General features: G+C 42.5%; 1 protein-coding gene across 2 annotated transcripts in view; it reads left to right on the forward strand.

The window, feature by feature from the left end:
* Positions 1-16,236, forward strand: part of ANKIB1 (ankyrin repeat and IBR domain containing 1) — a 114,494-nt gene that overhangs the window by 76,696 nt on the left and 21,562 nt on the right. For both annotated transcript variants that reach the window (XM_083189425.1, XM_083189426.1), the window contains exon 7: positions 2,755-2,843. In XM_083189425.1, the coding sequence (XP_083045551.1) occupies positions 2,755-2,843 (89 nt within the window). The remainder of the gene's footprint in view (positions 1-2,754; positions 2,844-16,236) is intronic.

Here is a 16,236-nt window from a genome sequence, read left to right on the forward strand (position 1 = left end):
CTTACAAACGAAGCATAAAGTATAAAGCAGTGATAAGGGAGGAGAAGTGATAAAGTGGCTGGTCCTTTATCACCGGCCAATCAGCTCCTAACTGTCCCTTTTTAAACCCAGCCTGTAACTTAACAGTCAGGAACTAATTGGTTGGTGATAAAGTACAAGGCACTGTATCACTTCTCCCTTATCACTGCTTCATACATCTACCCCTAACTGTTATGTTACATACATATACAACAAAGTAAATGTCCTTTTTAAATGAATACATTTAGCAATACAGATGTGTTCTCATACAATTAGCCGCAATATGCCTTGTGTGTATGTGTAGTGCATTTTGCCTAAATTTGCGGCTTACTGGCAAATTAATGTGAGAAATTAGCTTCACGTGGCTGCACTGATTCAATTTATACGTAACGCTTAAATATTTGCCTGTATACGGTGCACAATGAACTTGGCGTGAAATAAAGATGCGCCCGCTGTTATTGTAGCCCTTTTTTCCATTCAGTTATGACTAATACGCAAATTTGGGCAACAAAGGCGCAAGCAGAGGTGCAAGGGATCTGACACAACAAAAAGAGGGTTTGGGGGCAATAACAGCAACAGTTTTATGAGGACAGATCAGTTGGCATGACTAAGGAAATAATGAGTCCTGTCCCTTTAGCTTGAGGTAAATATTTCAACTTTTCTTTTCTTATCTCTTATAAAGAATTCCCTCCCCCAAGTAAATTCGAGCGAGTGTTTCCAGCCTCATTAATTATTGCATTTCCAAATTTGTCTCCATACTGTGAGCTCATAAAAAGCCTTTTGACTGCTCCGAAGAAGTGAAGTATAATCGTTTTTTTGTGTTATTTATATCAGACTCGCCGGGCTTCCGAGATATTCAGCTGTAGCGTTATGCAATCATCAATAATAATGGAACTGCTCAGAAAAAAAAGGACATTAATTTTAACGCTTTTGGGTTCCAGCCAGAATGGGGACTCAGCCAAGCGTTAAGTAATCATTTCAACTCCTTGCTGCATGTCGCCCGTTTAGTAAAAGGAAAATATTTGAAAAGACTGAAAGTGAAGCAATGTAATACCATGTTCTCTCATTGCCACCCCGGCAAAATCCCGGGTTTTGATCCCGTGTTTTTTCTGGAGCACAGATCATCTCAGCTCACTGACCCCCTTCACACTGCACCTTGGACCCGGGAGATTCCCGGGTCTGCTCCGTTCACGCTGGTTCCTGGGTCTGCCCTGCCAACAAGTGTGAGGAATCTAAGAGCAGCTTTTATTGGCTGTTGAAAGAGCAGCTTTGATTGTTTGATTTGATTGGGCACCACCACTCTTGAGATCATGCATCTTGTAGTACTTCTTACGAAGTGCTTTAAGTTCATTCACAACCTGTTGCTGGGTTTATGGATGCCACGGGCAGACCGTATATTTGATATGTTGTAGTACACTGGCGAATCCTTGACAGTGCCAGTCACTTGCTTCTTTATTACCTCCTCCCCTCACAGCAAACCGCTCCACATGTCACCTAATGTCATTACCCAATCAGGTTGCTTTTTCCACGTCTTGTGTGAAAAACCCCGGTAGCGCCTGTTCACACTGGTGGACACCTGTATAATATTCAGGAATAACCTGACCCAAAAACCTGTGTGCAATTCCCGTGGCATTACACCCAGGAATTTCACTCTCACCCATTCACACTGAGACACACCACAGAAAATTACCACTTGCCCTGTCAAAATCCCTTGTTTTTGCAGCAGTGAGAATGGGGTATTAGAGAGGTTTTTTTTTTTTTTCAACATTCAATCTTTATTTCAAATTTTTCATCTTAATAACAAGGGGGTAAACAACATAAAAAAAGGGGGTAACAATGGCAAAGGGGTGTGGGAATTGAGGGAGCAGGGCATACAGAGGAATTGATGATTTAAAGTAATAACAAAGGAAGAGACAAAGGACAAAAGATAAGAAAAGTGTATTAGAGAGTTTTGACAGCTAGTGTCACAGGTGTTGTCTGGGGCTGAGGCATTAACCTCCACCCCTGGTGTAGGCCAAGTGAAGACGGTAACCTCCACCTGGTATAGGCAAAGTGAAAGCCGTAATCTCCTCATAGTATAGGCCACAGGTCAACTGTGAAGGCATTTAGGAGCATCTAAAGGCATACGTGTTTGTAGAAGTGGTTTTACCCTATCAAGACTTATTGGGACGCAAGAGGTAAATGCTCAAGAACAATCTTAGCAGGAGAGGTCAATTCCCATTGCATTTTGGACACAAAATAATTATTATAATATACCTATTCTGGGGGAAGGGGTGTTGGGTTATGTCCCTCGGAGGGAAGAGAGATCAGGAACTTAGGGCATGATTGAGGTTTTTAAGTAAAGTAAGGAACTTTTTTTTGGTGTCTGGAAAACCATGTTGCTATGCAAGGGAAGCAAATCCACTTGTATATATTTTTTCTGTGCAGGGTAAATACTTATGGCTTTTGAATGTAGCCTACATATGATAAGGTGTGTACACACTATACAATGTGCTTCACCTCCACTATCGGTAACCATATTGGCGGTGGTGCAGAACGAATGATCTAGTGGTGAATTCAGTAGCACCACCGGGAACCCCAGCCAAACATTCAGTCACTGCCGATATTGTCCGATTTGACTGGATGTTCAGGCGAGAGGTGGGTTCGTTAATGACCCGCGGTAGCGTGTATTGTTAATGATGGTCTTAATTGTAGTTTCTCAGCAGAATGTAATTATCTCCCTCTATCTGCCCACAGTGTGGCATCTGCATGTGCGGCATTTCTGTGTTTGAAGATGCGGTGGAGATCCCCTGTGGACACGAGTTTTGCAGGGCATGCTGGGAGGCGTAAGTATTCACATTCTTTAAAGGGTTCGCACCATGTCACCATATGTTCCTTTATTACTGACTTTTAAAAATGCGCCACCCATCCCTCATGTTGTGACCTTAGTCCTATTTATCCCGTGTGGACACGAGACCCTGTATTACTATTGCGCATGTATTAGAGTGGGGTGGTCTGCACGCCGCGGAGGCGGTTATTATGTAACGTTTCCCCCATTCGACGTGGGACAACCGGCCAATACAGGAGCCCTAACTAATTTCCGTTTTGGCAGGCCAGTGATACATTATTATATTGCAGCAGGAACCATGTGATGAATCAGGAGGATCGGTGTAAATTATAGCTCATCTATTCGGCCTCGGACACTTAGTGTCAGACAGCAGCGGATGCATTAATAATGAAAGCTAATGGGTCTATTTGGGTAATGCTGGATATATTTAGCCATCCTCCTGACTGCTGTGCTGGGAGATGACATTTGGATGCTATTTAAGGGACAGCTCTACTTATTTCTGATCGCCCGGCGTGAGCTCGTATATTTGGTTTGTAGTAGGGGCGGATGATCTAGCAGGAGCTAGCGCGTTGGCCTTGGCCTCATCATGCGCAGACATTGGGCCCAATTCAGGCTTCGATCAGGCTTATTTAATCGCAGCAGAGGAGTAAGTCCAGGGCTAGTCAGAGCCTGCGGTCGGTGGTGACCAGTGGGAAAATCATTTGATGGTGACATATTTGCTCAGCTGCAAACAGATTCGCAGCCGTGCACTTTCATTTGCAAGGCGGGAGTTCACGTTGCAAATTCGATGCTGAATCGGGCCCATTGTTACATTATCTTATTAATAATGAGTGTATTCAATAGCACAGCCCCGTTTTTAGTCCCTCCTTGCCCCCCATCCTCGTTCCTCCCTGCTGCTTTTGTATTTTCATGCTATGGGCCAGATGTATTAAGCCTTAACAAGATATAAATTCAAGTGTGATAAAGAGCGATAAACGTCCAGCCAATCACCTGCTAACTGCCATGTTACAGGCTGTGTTTGAAAGAAGTCAGTAAGGAGCTCATTGGCTGGACATTTATCTCTTGTTCGGGCTTAATACATCTGCCTCTGTACTTACACCATGGTGTACTGTCTTTTTGCAGTGTTGTTCAATGTCTGTTCTAAGTACAGCCCTGTCTACACTCTGTGGTGACAATTGAATATAAATAATTGATTTGCCATTAATTTAGTTATATTTGCTATTTAATTGGAACGGGAAGTTTTTTAATGTAGCTTTCCTATTTTCCAAACCCATGTGAAATTGCACGATGACTTTCTGTGACTGTTGTTATCTAATAATCAATGTATGTAAAGGTGCGCCCACTGGGTGGTTTTGCCCCTGAACGATCATGTGAAAATCGCTGGCCGAAAATCGCTGCATACACACGAGCGATTTTTAACTGGGCCAGTGATTTTAACGTGAGTTGGGGGGGGGCGACCACTTTCCACAGTAGGAGACCGTGGAAAGTGTCACTCGTCCTATAAAACCAGGCGACAAACAGCGGCGGCCAGCGATGATGCAGGAACACGCATTAGCACTCATCACCCACCCATACACACTAGGAGATTTTGAGCTCAAAGTAGGCAAAGCCAGATAAATGAGCTACTTTACACTCATCGCCTAGTGTGTATGGGCCTTAAGGTACCCTTCCCCGCTGCTGTCTGTATTATAAGAGGTGGGTTGTCTACTAAACTTTGTGCGGTTGACTTTCCTGTTCCCTAAGATTGAGCAATTATTATTTTTTTAGTTAAACACATTTGTTTAATTAGACTTTGTGGTTTCCATAATGATTTGGCCGATTCTGTAATGGTATGGAAAACCGCACATCCAATAAATATAGGTAGTTCCTACAAGTTGCAGACAGTCCATTGTTCACAATAAAATAACATTTAACACACTGAAACATACTTGTACGATTAGGGATGAATTCACACATGGTCATATTGCATTTGGAATTTATAACATAGGCATCACATTAGTCATGTATATTGTGCAGATGCAGAAGAAAATAAACATCACAGCACTGTATATATATATATATATGTATATATATATATATATATATATATATATATATATCTATATATATATATATATATATATATATATATATATATATATATATATATATATATATATATATATATATATATATAGCGACAGGAGGTGCAGCACTCGCGGCTTCGTTGTCAGAAATTAACACACCGTGAGACGGTTTAAAGTGATCACTTTAAACCGTCTCAAGGTGTGTTAATTTCTGACAACGAAGCCGCGAGTGCCGCACCTCCTGTCGCTGTATTTACCCCTCAGTGAAGGCACCGGCTGCAGCTTGGAATAGCTACATTGGAGTGCCAGACCCCCGTTGCATATATATATGTGTGTGTGTGTATGTATGTATGTATGTATGTATGTATGTATGTATATATATATATATATATATGTATATATATATATATATATATATATGTGTATATATATATATATATATATATATATATATATATATATATATATATATATATATATATATATATATATATATATATATAGCAAACTCTTGTTTCGCGCCAATTTCTAATTGGTGTTTAACCCCTTCACGACAATTGACGTATATATACGTCATGGCCGGGAAGTACTTCCCGACCGTTGACGTATATATACGTCATGGCTTAAAACTGTCACTGCGTCTAGAGACGCAGTGACAGAGGGACGATGTCTGCTGTCCCTGACAGCAGACATGTCCCTGCATGCCCAGGGGGGGCTGCGATGCCGCCCCCCCGTCGGCGATCGCTGTGATTGGCTGTTCAGTGTGAACAGCCATTCACAGCGTTTTCCTGTGTCACCGGCGAATAACGTTCGCCGGTGACACGGGATCGGAGGTGATTGGTGCTGTAAAGTACAGCACCAATCACCGCGGGGTGTAAGGGTGACACTGGTGTCACCCCACCTCACCCCGCCCGCCCCCAAAGGCCGTGATTGGTCCGTCGGACCGACGGACCAATCACAGCCATGGAGGGGGGTTTAAACTAACGGTGACTGCACTGCAGACGCCATTCCGGTCTGGAATAGCGTGCAGTGCGGTCACCGTGCCCCACCTGCCGCCTATACTGACCAGAACCCTTACCTGATCATTGATATTGTGACATCTTGTGACATCCTGTGACATCTTGTGCTGCTGCGATTTATTAGATAGAGAGAGAGTTAGAGAGAGAGAGATAGAGAGAGATAGAGAGAGATAGAGAGAGATAGAGAGGCCTAGTGCTATATTTTGTGCTGCTGCAGTGTGATAGAGCTATAGATAGAGAGATAGAGAGAGATAGAGAGAGAGAGATAGAGAGAGAGATAGTGACAGATTGTGCTATATATTTTTTATATAACTGAAAGAGATAGAGAGAGATAGAGAGAGATAGAGAGGCCTAGTGCTATATTTTGTGCTGCTGCAGTGTGATAGAGAGAGATAGAGAGAGATAGAGAGAGATAGAGAGAGAGAGATAGAGAGAGAGATAGTGACAGATTGTGCTATATATTTTTATATAACTGAAAGAGATAGAGAGAGATAGAGAGAGATAGAGAGGCCTAGTGCTATATTTTGTGCTGCTGCAGTGTGATAGAGCTATAGATAGATAGAGAGAGATAGAGAGAGAGAGATAGTGACAGATTGTGCTATATATTTTTTATATAACTGCTGCAGTGTCATAGAGTGATAGATAGTGAGAGATAGAGAGATAGAGAGAGATAGTGATAGAGAGTGCTAAATTTTGTGTCGGCTGCCCCCGCCTTTTGTGCTGATCACTATATCTGAGGTGATCAGCAACTTTTTGGGGGTACAGAGGTTTTTTTTTTTTATATATACCTGTCAGTACCACCAAAGGTTGTGCACCTGCTGCCCCTCACTGGTAATCAGTGTCGCATCACTGATCACCTTTTTTTATTTTTTGTGAGTGCTGTGGGGTCTTTTTTACATTTTTTTTTTACACACACTGTGATTTTGTGTGTGTCCTGTGGCCACTGTGCACTGATCAGTGACGTACATCACTGATCAGCTTTTTCGGCACAGGGTTGATCTATTTTTTTTTTTTTTTTGATCAAATTCCTGTTGCCTTTGAGCGCTGTTCAGTGACGGACGTTACTGACCAACATCTGTGCTCAATTTTTGGCGCAGGACCTTTTTTTTTTTTTAACCCCTTCCATTTTTTTTTTTTTTAACCCCTTCCATTTTTTTTTTTTTTTTAACCCCTTCCATTTTTTTTTTTTTTGAACCCTTCAATTTTTTTTTTTTTGTATTTTTTTTTTCTGCACTACATACACACTACACACTACATACCCCCTGGGTTGAAATAAAGTTTGTACCCCCCCCTACACTATACACGTGTTGAAACATTTCACTACCAGTAACACAAAAATATAAATGGCATCCCAAATGTCATCCCAAATGTCGTCCCAGTCATCCAGGAGAATGTATTCGGTGGAGGAGGCATATGCCATGCTTGCATCTGACTCTGACACAGCCAGTGAGGCAAGCGGGGAATTTGAAGGATTTGTCTTAAGCTCCTCTTCCTCCTCTGATGATGAGGGACCCCCTCAAAGACGCCCCCGTAGAGCAGCTGAGACCCCCCCCCCCAATAATTGATCTCGTATGGACCCCACCACCAGACAATTTTGAGCCCCAGGTTCCTGAGTTTTTGGCCATCCCAGGAATCCAATTTGATTCAACAGGTCTCAGAGAAATTGACTTTTTCAAATTATTTTTCTCTGATGATTTTATAAATTTAATGGTGGACCAAACTAATTTATATGCCCAGCAGTTTATTGCTCAAAACCCCACGTCATCATTTGCTAGGTGGACCCCTGTAGATGCAGTAGAGATGATGACGTTTTGGGGTCTGGTGTTACATATGGGCATAGTAAAAAAGCCACAAATTAGGCAATATTGGAGTACAGATGTTCTGTACAGCACCCCATTTCACCGTATGGCCATGCCCCGGGCTCGTTTTGAGGCAATCCATAAATTTATACATTACACCGATAATGCACAGTGCCCACCCAGAGATGATCCCACCTTTGACAGGCTATTCAAAGTCAGGCCGGTCATTGATCATTTCAGTGCCAAATTTGCAGAGCTATACATCCCTGATAAATGTATTAGTATCGACGAGTCCCTTATACATTTTAAAGGAAGGGTTAAATTCCGCCAGTACCTTCCCAGTAAGAGGGCAAGGTATGGCATAAAAATGTATAAGCTGTGTGAAAGCACCACAGGGTACACCCACAAGTTTAGGGTATATGAAGGGAAGGATTCAAGAATTGAACCACCAGAATGCCCCCCCTCCCTCGTAGGTGTTAGTGGAAAAATTGTCTGGGATTTAATGCACCCCTTCCTGGATAAGGGTTATCACCTCTATGTGGATAACTTTTACACCAGCATCCCCCTGTTTAAGGCCCTTGGTTCAAGAGGTACAGCAGCTTGCGGTACTGTGCGCAAGAACCAAAGAGGCCTCCCCAAAACGCACATTGCCCAAGTAATGAGAAGGGGTGAAAGCAGGGGAATATGCACCGAAAATATGTTGTTGGTCAAATATAAGGACAAGAGGGATGTCCTTATACTGACAACAATTCATGGAGACAGTACCACCTCCATCCCTGTACGAGGTACCAGTACCCACACCTCAAAACCAAATTGTATCCTAGATTACAATAAGTACATGGGCGGAGTGGATCTTTCAGATCAGGTACTGAAGCCGTACAGTGCCCTGCGGAAAACAAATATCTGGTACAAGAAGCTGGCCGTGTATATCATCCAGATGGCACTGTATAACGCTTACGTGCTATTCCGTTCTACCGGCCAGAGGGGGACATTTATGCACTTTCAAGAGGAAGTCATAAAGAGCCTAACATTTGGGAATCAGCAGGCAGAGGGCCCCAGTACTTCTAGTACTGGCCCCCGTATTGTACCAGGGCAGCATTTTCCCAACGAAATCCCCTCCACTGCAAGAAAGGGCAGGACACAAAAAAGGTGCAAAGTTTGCTATAAAAAGGGAATAAGAAAGGAAACTATTTTCCACTGTGAAACTTGCCCCGACAAACCCGGCCTATGTATAAAGGAGTGTTTCAAAATATACCACACATCTATGGATTATTAGGTTCATCATTTCACCGTGCTTCGGGGGTCTTGCTAATGCCACATAGCACCCACCATTCATTCCACCAGAATCTGAGCTGCAAAATCCAAAAATCACTCCTTCCCTTCTGAGTCCTGCCATGCACCCAACTGGTATTTTTTGGTCACATGTGAGGCATTGCCGTACTCTGGAGAAATGGGGGCACAGATTTTGGGGTGCTTTGTCTCCTTCATTCCTTGTGAAAATGAAAAATTTTGAGCCAGAAGTACATTTTTGTGTAAAAAAAATTATTTTTTTCATTTTCACATCCCAGTTATACCAAAATTGGTGAAACCCCTGGGGGTTTGAAATGTACACTATACCCCTAGATGAATTCCCTGAGGGGTGTAGTTTGCAAAATGGGGTCACTTGTGGGGGGGTTCCACTGTATTGGTAATGCAACATAGCACCCACCATTCATTCCACCAAAATCTGTGCTCCAAAATCCAAAAATCACTCCTTCCCTTCTGAGTCCTGCCATGCACCCAACTGGTATTTTTTGGTCACATGTGAGGCATTGCCGTACTCTGGAGAAATGGGGGCACAGATTTTGGGGTGCTTTGTCTCCTTCATTCCTTGTGAAAATGAAAAATTTTGAGCCAGAACTGCATGTTTGTGTAAAAAAATGTAATTTTCCATTTTCACTGCCCACTTGTATCAAAATTGGTGAAACCCCTGGGGGTTTGAAATGTACACTATACCCCTAGATGAATTCCCTGAGGGGTGTAGTTTGCAAAATGGGGTCACTTGTGGGGGGGTTCCACTGTATTGGTGCTTGGGGGGTCTTGCTAATGCGACATAGCACCCACCAAAATTCCACCAGAATCTGAGCTGCAAAATCCAAAAATCACTCCTTCCCTTCTAAGTCCTGCCATGCACCCAACTGGTATTTTTTGGTCACATGTGAGGCATTGCCGTACTCGGGAGAAATTGGGGCACAGATTTTGGGGTGCTTTGTCTCCTTCATTCCTTGTGAAAATGAAAAATTTTGAGCCAGAACTGCATGTTTGTGTAAAAAAATGTAATTTTCCATTTTCACATCCCAGTTGTACCAAAATTGGTGAAACCCCTGGGGGTTTGAAATGTACACTATACCCCTAGATGAATTCCCTGAGGGGTGTAGTTTGCAAAATGGGGTGACTTGTGGGGGGGTTCCACTGTATTGCTGCTTGGGGGGTCTTGCTAATGCGACATAGCACCCACCAAAATTCCACCAGAATCTGAGCTGCAAAATCCAAAAATCACTCCTTCCCTTCTAAGTCCTGCCATGCACCCAACTGGTATTTTTTGGTCACATGTGAGGCATTGCCGTACTCGGGAGAAATTGGGGCACAGATTTTGGGGTGCTTTGTCTCCTTCATTCCTTGTGAAAATGAAAATTTTTGAGCCAGAACTGCATGTTTGTGTAAAAAAATGTAATTTTCCATTTTCACATCCCAGTTGTCCCAAAATTGGTGAAACCCCTGGGGGTTTGAAATGTACACTATACCCCTAGATGAATTCCCTGAGGGGTGTAGTTTGCAAAATGGGGTGACTTGTGGGGGGGTTCCACTGTATTGCTGCTTGGGGGGTCTTGCTAATGCGACATAGCACCCACCAAAATTCCACCAGAATCTGAGCTGCAAAATCCAAAAATCACTCCTTCCCTTCTAAGTCCTGCCATGCACCCAACTGGTATTTTTTGGTCACATGTGAGGCATTGCCGTACTCGGGAGAAATTGGGGCACAGATTTTGGGGTGCTTTGTCTCCTTCATTCCTTGTGAAAATGAAAATTTTTGAGCCAGAACTGCATGTTTGTGTAAAAAAATGTAATTTTCCATTTTCACATCCCAGTTGTCCCAAAATTGGTGAAACCCCTGGGGGTTTGAAATGTACACTATACCCCTAGATGAATTCCCTGAGGGGTGTAGTTTGCAAAATGGGGTCACTTGTGGGGGGGTTCCACTGTATTGGTGCTTGGGGGGTCTTGCTAATGCGACATAGCACCCACCAAAATTCCACCAGAATCTGAGCTGCAAAATCCAAAAATCACTCCTTCCCTTCTAAGTCCTGCCATGCACCCAACTGGTATTTTTTGGTCACATGTGAGGCATTGCCGTACTCGGGAGAAATTGGGGCACAGATTTTGGGGTGCTTTGTCTCCTTCATTCCTTGTGAAAATGAAAAATTTTGAGCCAGAACTGCATGTTTGTGTAAAAAAATGTAATTTTCCATTTTCACATCCCAGTTGTACCAAAATTGGTGAAACCCCTGGGGGTTTGAAATGTACACTATACCCCTAGATGAATTCCCTGAGGGGTGTACTTTGCAAAATGGGGTGACTTGTGGGGGGGTTCCACTGTATTGGTGCTTTGGGAGTCTTGCTAATGCAACATAGCACCCACCATTCATTCCACCAAAATCTTTGCTGCAAAATCCAAAAATCACTCCTTCCCTTCTGAGTCCTGCCATGCACCCAACTGGTATTTTTTGGTCACATGTGAGGCATTGCCGTACTCGGGAGAAATTGGGGCACAGATTTTGGGGTGCTTTGTCTCCTTCATTCCTTGTGAAAATGAAAAATTTTGAGCCAGAACTGCATGTTTGTGTAAAAAAATGTAATTTTCCATTTTCACATCCCAGTTGTACCAAAATTGGTGAAACCCCTGGGGGTTTGAAATGTACACTATACCCCTAGATGAATTCCCTGAGGGGTGTAGTTTGCAAAATGGGGTGACTTGTGGGGGGGTTCCACTGTATTGCTGCTTGGGGGGTCTTGCTAATGCGACATAGCACCCACCAAAATTCCACCAGAATCTGAGCTGCAAAATCCAAAAATCACTCCTTCCCTTCTAAGTCCTGCCATGCACCCAACTGGTATTTTTTGGTCACATGTGAGGCATTGCCGTACTCGGGAGAAATTGGGGCACAGATTTTGGGGTGCTTTGTCTCCTTCATTCCTTGTGAAAATGAAAATTTTTGAGCCAGAACTGCATGTTTGTGTAAAAAAATGTAATTTTCCATTTTCACATCCCAGTTGTCCCAAAATTGGTGAAACCCCTGGGGGTTTGAAATGTACACTATACCCCTAGATGAATTCCCTGAGGGGTGTAGTTTGCAAAATGGGGTGACTTGTGGGGGGGTTCCACTGTATTGCTGCTTGGGGGGTCTTGCTAATGCGACATAGCACCCACCAAAATTCCACCAGAATCTGAGCTGCAAAATCCAAAAATCACTCCTTCCCTTCTAAGTCCTGCCATGCACCCAACTGGTATTTTTTGGTCACATGTGAGGCATTGCCGTACTCGGGAGAAATTGGGGCACAGATTTTGGGGTGCTTTGTCTCCTTCATTCCTTGTGAAAATGAAAATTTTTGAGCCAGAACTGCATGTTTGTGTAAAAAAATGTAATTTTCCATTTTCACATCCCAGTTGTCCCAAAATTGGTGAAACCCCTGGGGGTTTGAAATGTACACTATACCCCTAGATGAATTCCCTGAGGGGTGTAGATTGCAAAATGGGGTGACTTGTGGGGGAGGTTCCTAACTTTTAGCACTTATGGTGCCTAGAAACCTACATGGTGCCTAAAAAAAAATCTCATAAAAAGGAGGCTCCAAAATCAAGTAGGTGCTCCTTCTATTATGAAGCCTGTGGTTTGGTCAACGTGCACACTAGGGCCACATATAGGATATTTTTGAAAACAAAAGAATTGGGGGAATCAATTTTTAGTCACATTTCTCTAGTAAAATCTACTGTATTCGTTAGAAAAATGTATTAAAATTGAAACTCTGCAAAAAAAAAGAAATTTTGAAATTTCACCTACACTTTGTTTTAATTCCTGTGAAACACCTAAAGGGTTAACAAACTTCCAAAATGCTGTTTTGAATACTGTGAGGGGTGCAGTTTTTGAAATGGCATCATTTATGGGGGTGTCTCACATACAAGTCCCTCAAAGTCACATCAGAACTGAACTGGTCCCTAAAAAAATCAGTGTTTGAAATTTTCATGAAAATTTGAGAATTTGCTATTCATATTGTAAGCCTCCTAGTGTCCAAAAAAATGAAAAGGAAGTTGAAATAATGATGGAAACATAAAGTAGACATATGGTCTATGTTAGTTATTAACTATTTTGAGTGGTATGATTATTTGTCTCACAAGCAGAAAATTTAACATTTTGCAAATTGCTAAATTTTCCATTTTTTCACGATATTTTGGTATTTTTCACAAAAAAACACAGACTGTATCGACGAAAATTTACCACTAACTTGAAGTACAATGTGTCACGAGAAAACAATCTCAAAATCACTGGGATAAGTAAAAGCAAAAAAAAGTTATCCCCACTTAAGTGAGACATGTCAGATTTGAAAAAAAGGGCTCTGTCATGAAGGCACAAACTGGCTCTGTCATGAAGGGGTTAAATCTCGGCTGCCGGACTTACAAGAACCCCTGTTGGACGGGGGAAAGGGAATGTGGATAGCAGTTGTAAGTTGGCGCCCCTGTTCGAACTCTCAATAATTGGTTCTATGGTAGCCTTTAGTTATATTGGTAGTAAATCACAGTTAAGTCCAATACTTAATAAACATTTATTTAAAAAGTCTTTTTCATTCTCCTCATTTAATTAAGGTGGTTTTTTCAGACCATAAAAACTTGAATGTTGTGTTTCAGAAATTTTCAGATTAGCAAACAAACGATGCAAGGGACTTCATCAGGGGTTCGCAGATGTTATTGACACAATTCTCACGTTTCTTTCGCGTAGGGTATATCCCAACAGGACGTCGACACACCAGATCCTCTATAGACTTTGAGGCGCACTTAGTTATGAAACTCCACTGTTGTGGGTTACAGTAGTGTTTCGGGGTCTTTTCTTTCCTGTCACAGATTTTTAGCCGTATAGATTCACACGGACAGCGGTCTGTACTTAAAAATTGACACTACTAGTGTAGATCTCGATTCAAACAAAATTTTTCACTGTCCCTTTGGAGATGTGAGCTGGTGTGAGGTTCAGTGATGCATTTTATATATAATATTTTACAACGAGAAACCGTATTTTGCAGACCGCAATGTTAGTATCAATACTTGCAAAACTTCCCAAAATATATTATTACTAATGTTCTATAGAAATCTCACGACAAGCGTGTATGCATAGACACACCCATAGGTGGAGCGCCTTCCCTTGTCGGCGCATCTTACTGTAATCTCCCTGATTCCAGTTTTCAGTAGTAGGCAAGTATGAGCTATTCAGCTCTGCATTGTGTTATCGAGGTTCCAATGTAGATCAGAGATTTGTTATTCTGTTTATCACCTTCGCAATCCTCCATAGCAAACATGGTGCAAAGGTCATAATTAGAACTTCGGAGTTTGCAATTATTTTTCTTGTGTGGGTTGATTGTTAATGTGGCGATGTTGGTTTTAACCTAAAATATAAAGTGTAGTTTTGCAGTAACCAGGCAGATGTGCAGCAGCCCATATTACCCAGGCAGTTTTGCAGTAACCAGGCAGATGTGCAGCAGCCCATATTACCCAGGCAGTTTTGCAGTAACCAGGCAGGTGTGCAGTAGCCCATATTACCCAGGCAGTTTTGCAGTAACCAGGCTGATGTGCAGCAGCCCATATTACCCAGGCAATTTTGCCATAACCAGGCAGATGTGCAGTAGCCCATATTGACCAGGCAGTTTTGCCATAACCAGGCAGATGTGCAGCAGCCCATATTACCCAGGCAGTTTTGCCATAACCAGGCAGATGTGCAGCAGCCCATATTACCCAGGCAGTTTTGCCGTAACCAGGCAGATGTGCATTAGCCCATATTGACCAGGCAGTTTTGCCGTAACCAGGCAGATGTGCAGTAGCCCATATTGACCAGGCAGTTTTGCCGTAACCAGGCAGATGTGCAGTAGCCCATATTACCCAGGCAGTTTTGCAATAACCAGGCAGATGTACAGTAGCCCATATTACCCAGGCAGTTTTGCAATAACCAGGCAGATGTGCAGTAGCCCATATTACCCAGGCAGTTTTGCAATAACCAGGCAGATGTGCAGCGGTCCGAATCGGCCGGACATATCTGCAGCTTCCTGAACCAGTCAGCCAGATGTGCAGTAACCCAGGGTACAATAATGTGAATGAAACAGATTGTCTTGTTGCTATAGTGTACAAAGCATCTGCACTGTAATCCTTGTCACCCATGTTCTGTGCCCCACACATGTATGCTTTATTCTTGGTTCAGATGTAGCTTCTAAGCTAATGTTTAATTTACCGTGCATCATTTTTCATTTATTTTTCCCTCGTTACGTTATGCCTCTGATTTAGAATGCTGTAAATATTTAACAGACCGTCATAGTTACTAAAAACAAAATGGATCATTCTTCGCACGCTGGTTATTATTCATTGCTTTGAAAATATTATATTTACTTGGCAGGTAGGAGAGCGTCGGATAATTATTTGGAATCGAATATAAACTCTGTCATAGACGTGTAAGCGAACCGTCTTCTCACAGCCGCTTGTTGGGTCTTAACCAAGTTTGTCAGCCCCGAGCTTATAAGCTCTTTATTGCAACTTTATTGAAAATGACATTTGCCTTCCACACTTGAAAGCCTTGCATATGTCTGCCATGGTCAAGGAACGAGAAATGCTGCTGCTCTGAGCCCCAGGGAAATCTCTCAGTGCCATGCAGAAACAAAATGTAATTTTAGGACAAGGTACTGAGGCATGGTTGCGGTATAGCAATGAGCGAGTAAAACCACCTTCCCGAAGAGGAAAATAATAGAATATTTGATGGCAAAAGGATTTAAGTTGGAACACACAGAACGGCCTTTGTCAGCGTGTATATTTATGTGACCTGTTTCTACGTGACCGTAGCATTGACCCGTGCATGACAGGTTAGGCCTGTGACATGGCAGCAGGGAGCTGATTGGCTGTTAATTTATCTCTCTGCTTTATCGCTTTCTCCATCTTATTGATGTACCAATGCGTCATGAGCAAAATGACCGTCTCAGCCACACTTCCTAAGGGTTCTGTACAATTGCTTTTTGTTCCGTGTTTTATCTGTGACCCAGCACTTTGGAGAGGAAAAAAAAAAGCAAAATATCGGTTTTGCTGTGCCATCGATGGAGAGAAACCATCTGGTTCTTCCCCCATCGATGGCAAAAGTATTCGACATCGGTCACAAACCATTGATTATTTTGAATCATCCCTAATCTGTTTAAAAATGGCTTGATATGGAGAGAGGGAGCTGTGAAGG

Source organism: Crinia signifera, chromosome 5 (assembly GCF_055691185.1).
Source record: "Crinia signifera chromosome 5, ASM5569118v1, whole genome shotgun sequence".
Classification (NCBI taxonomy): Eukaryota; Metazoa; Chordata; class Amphibia; order Anura; family Myobatrachidae; genus Crinia; species Crinia signifera.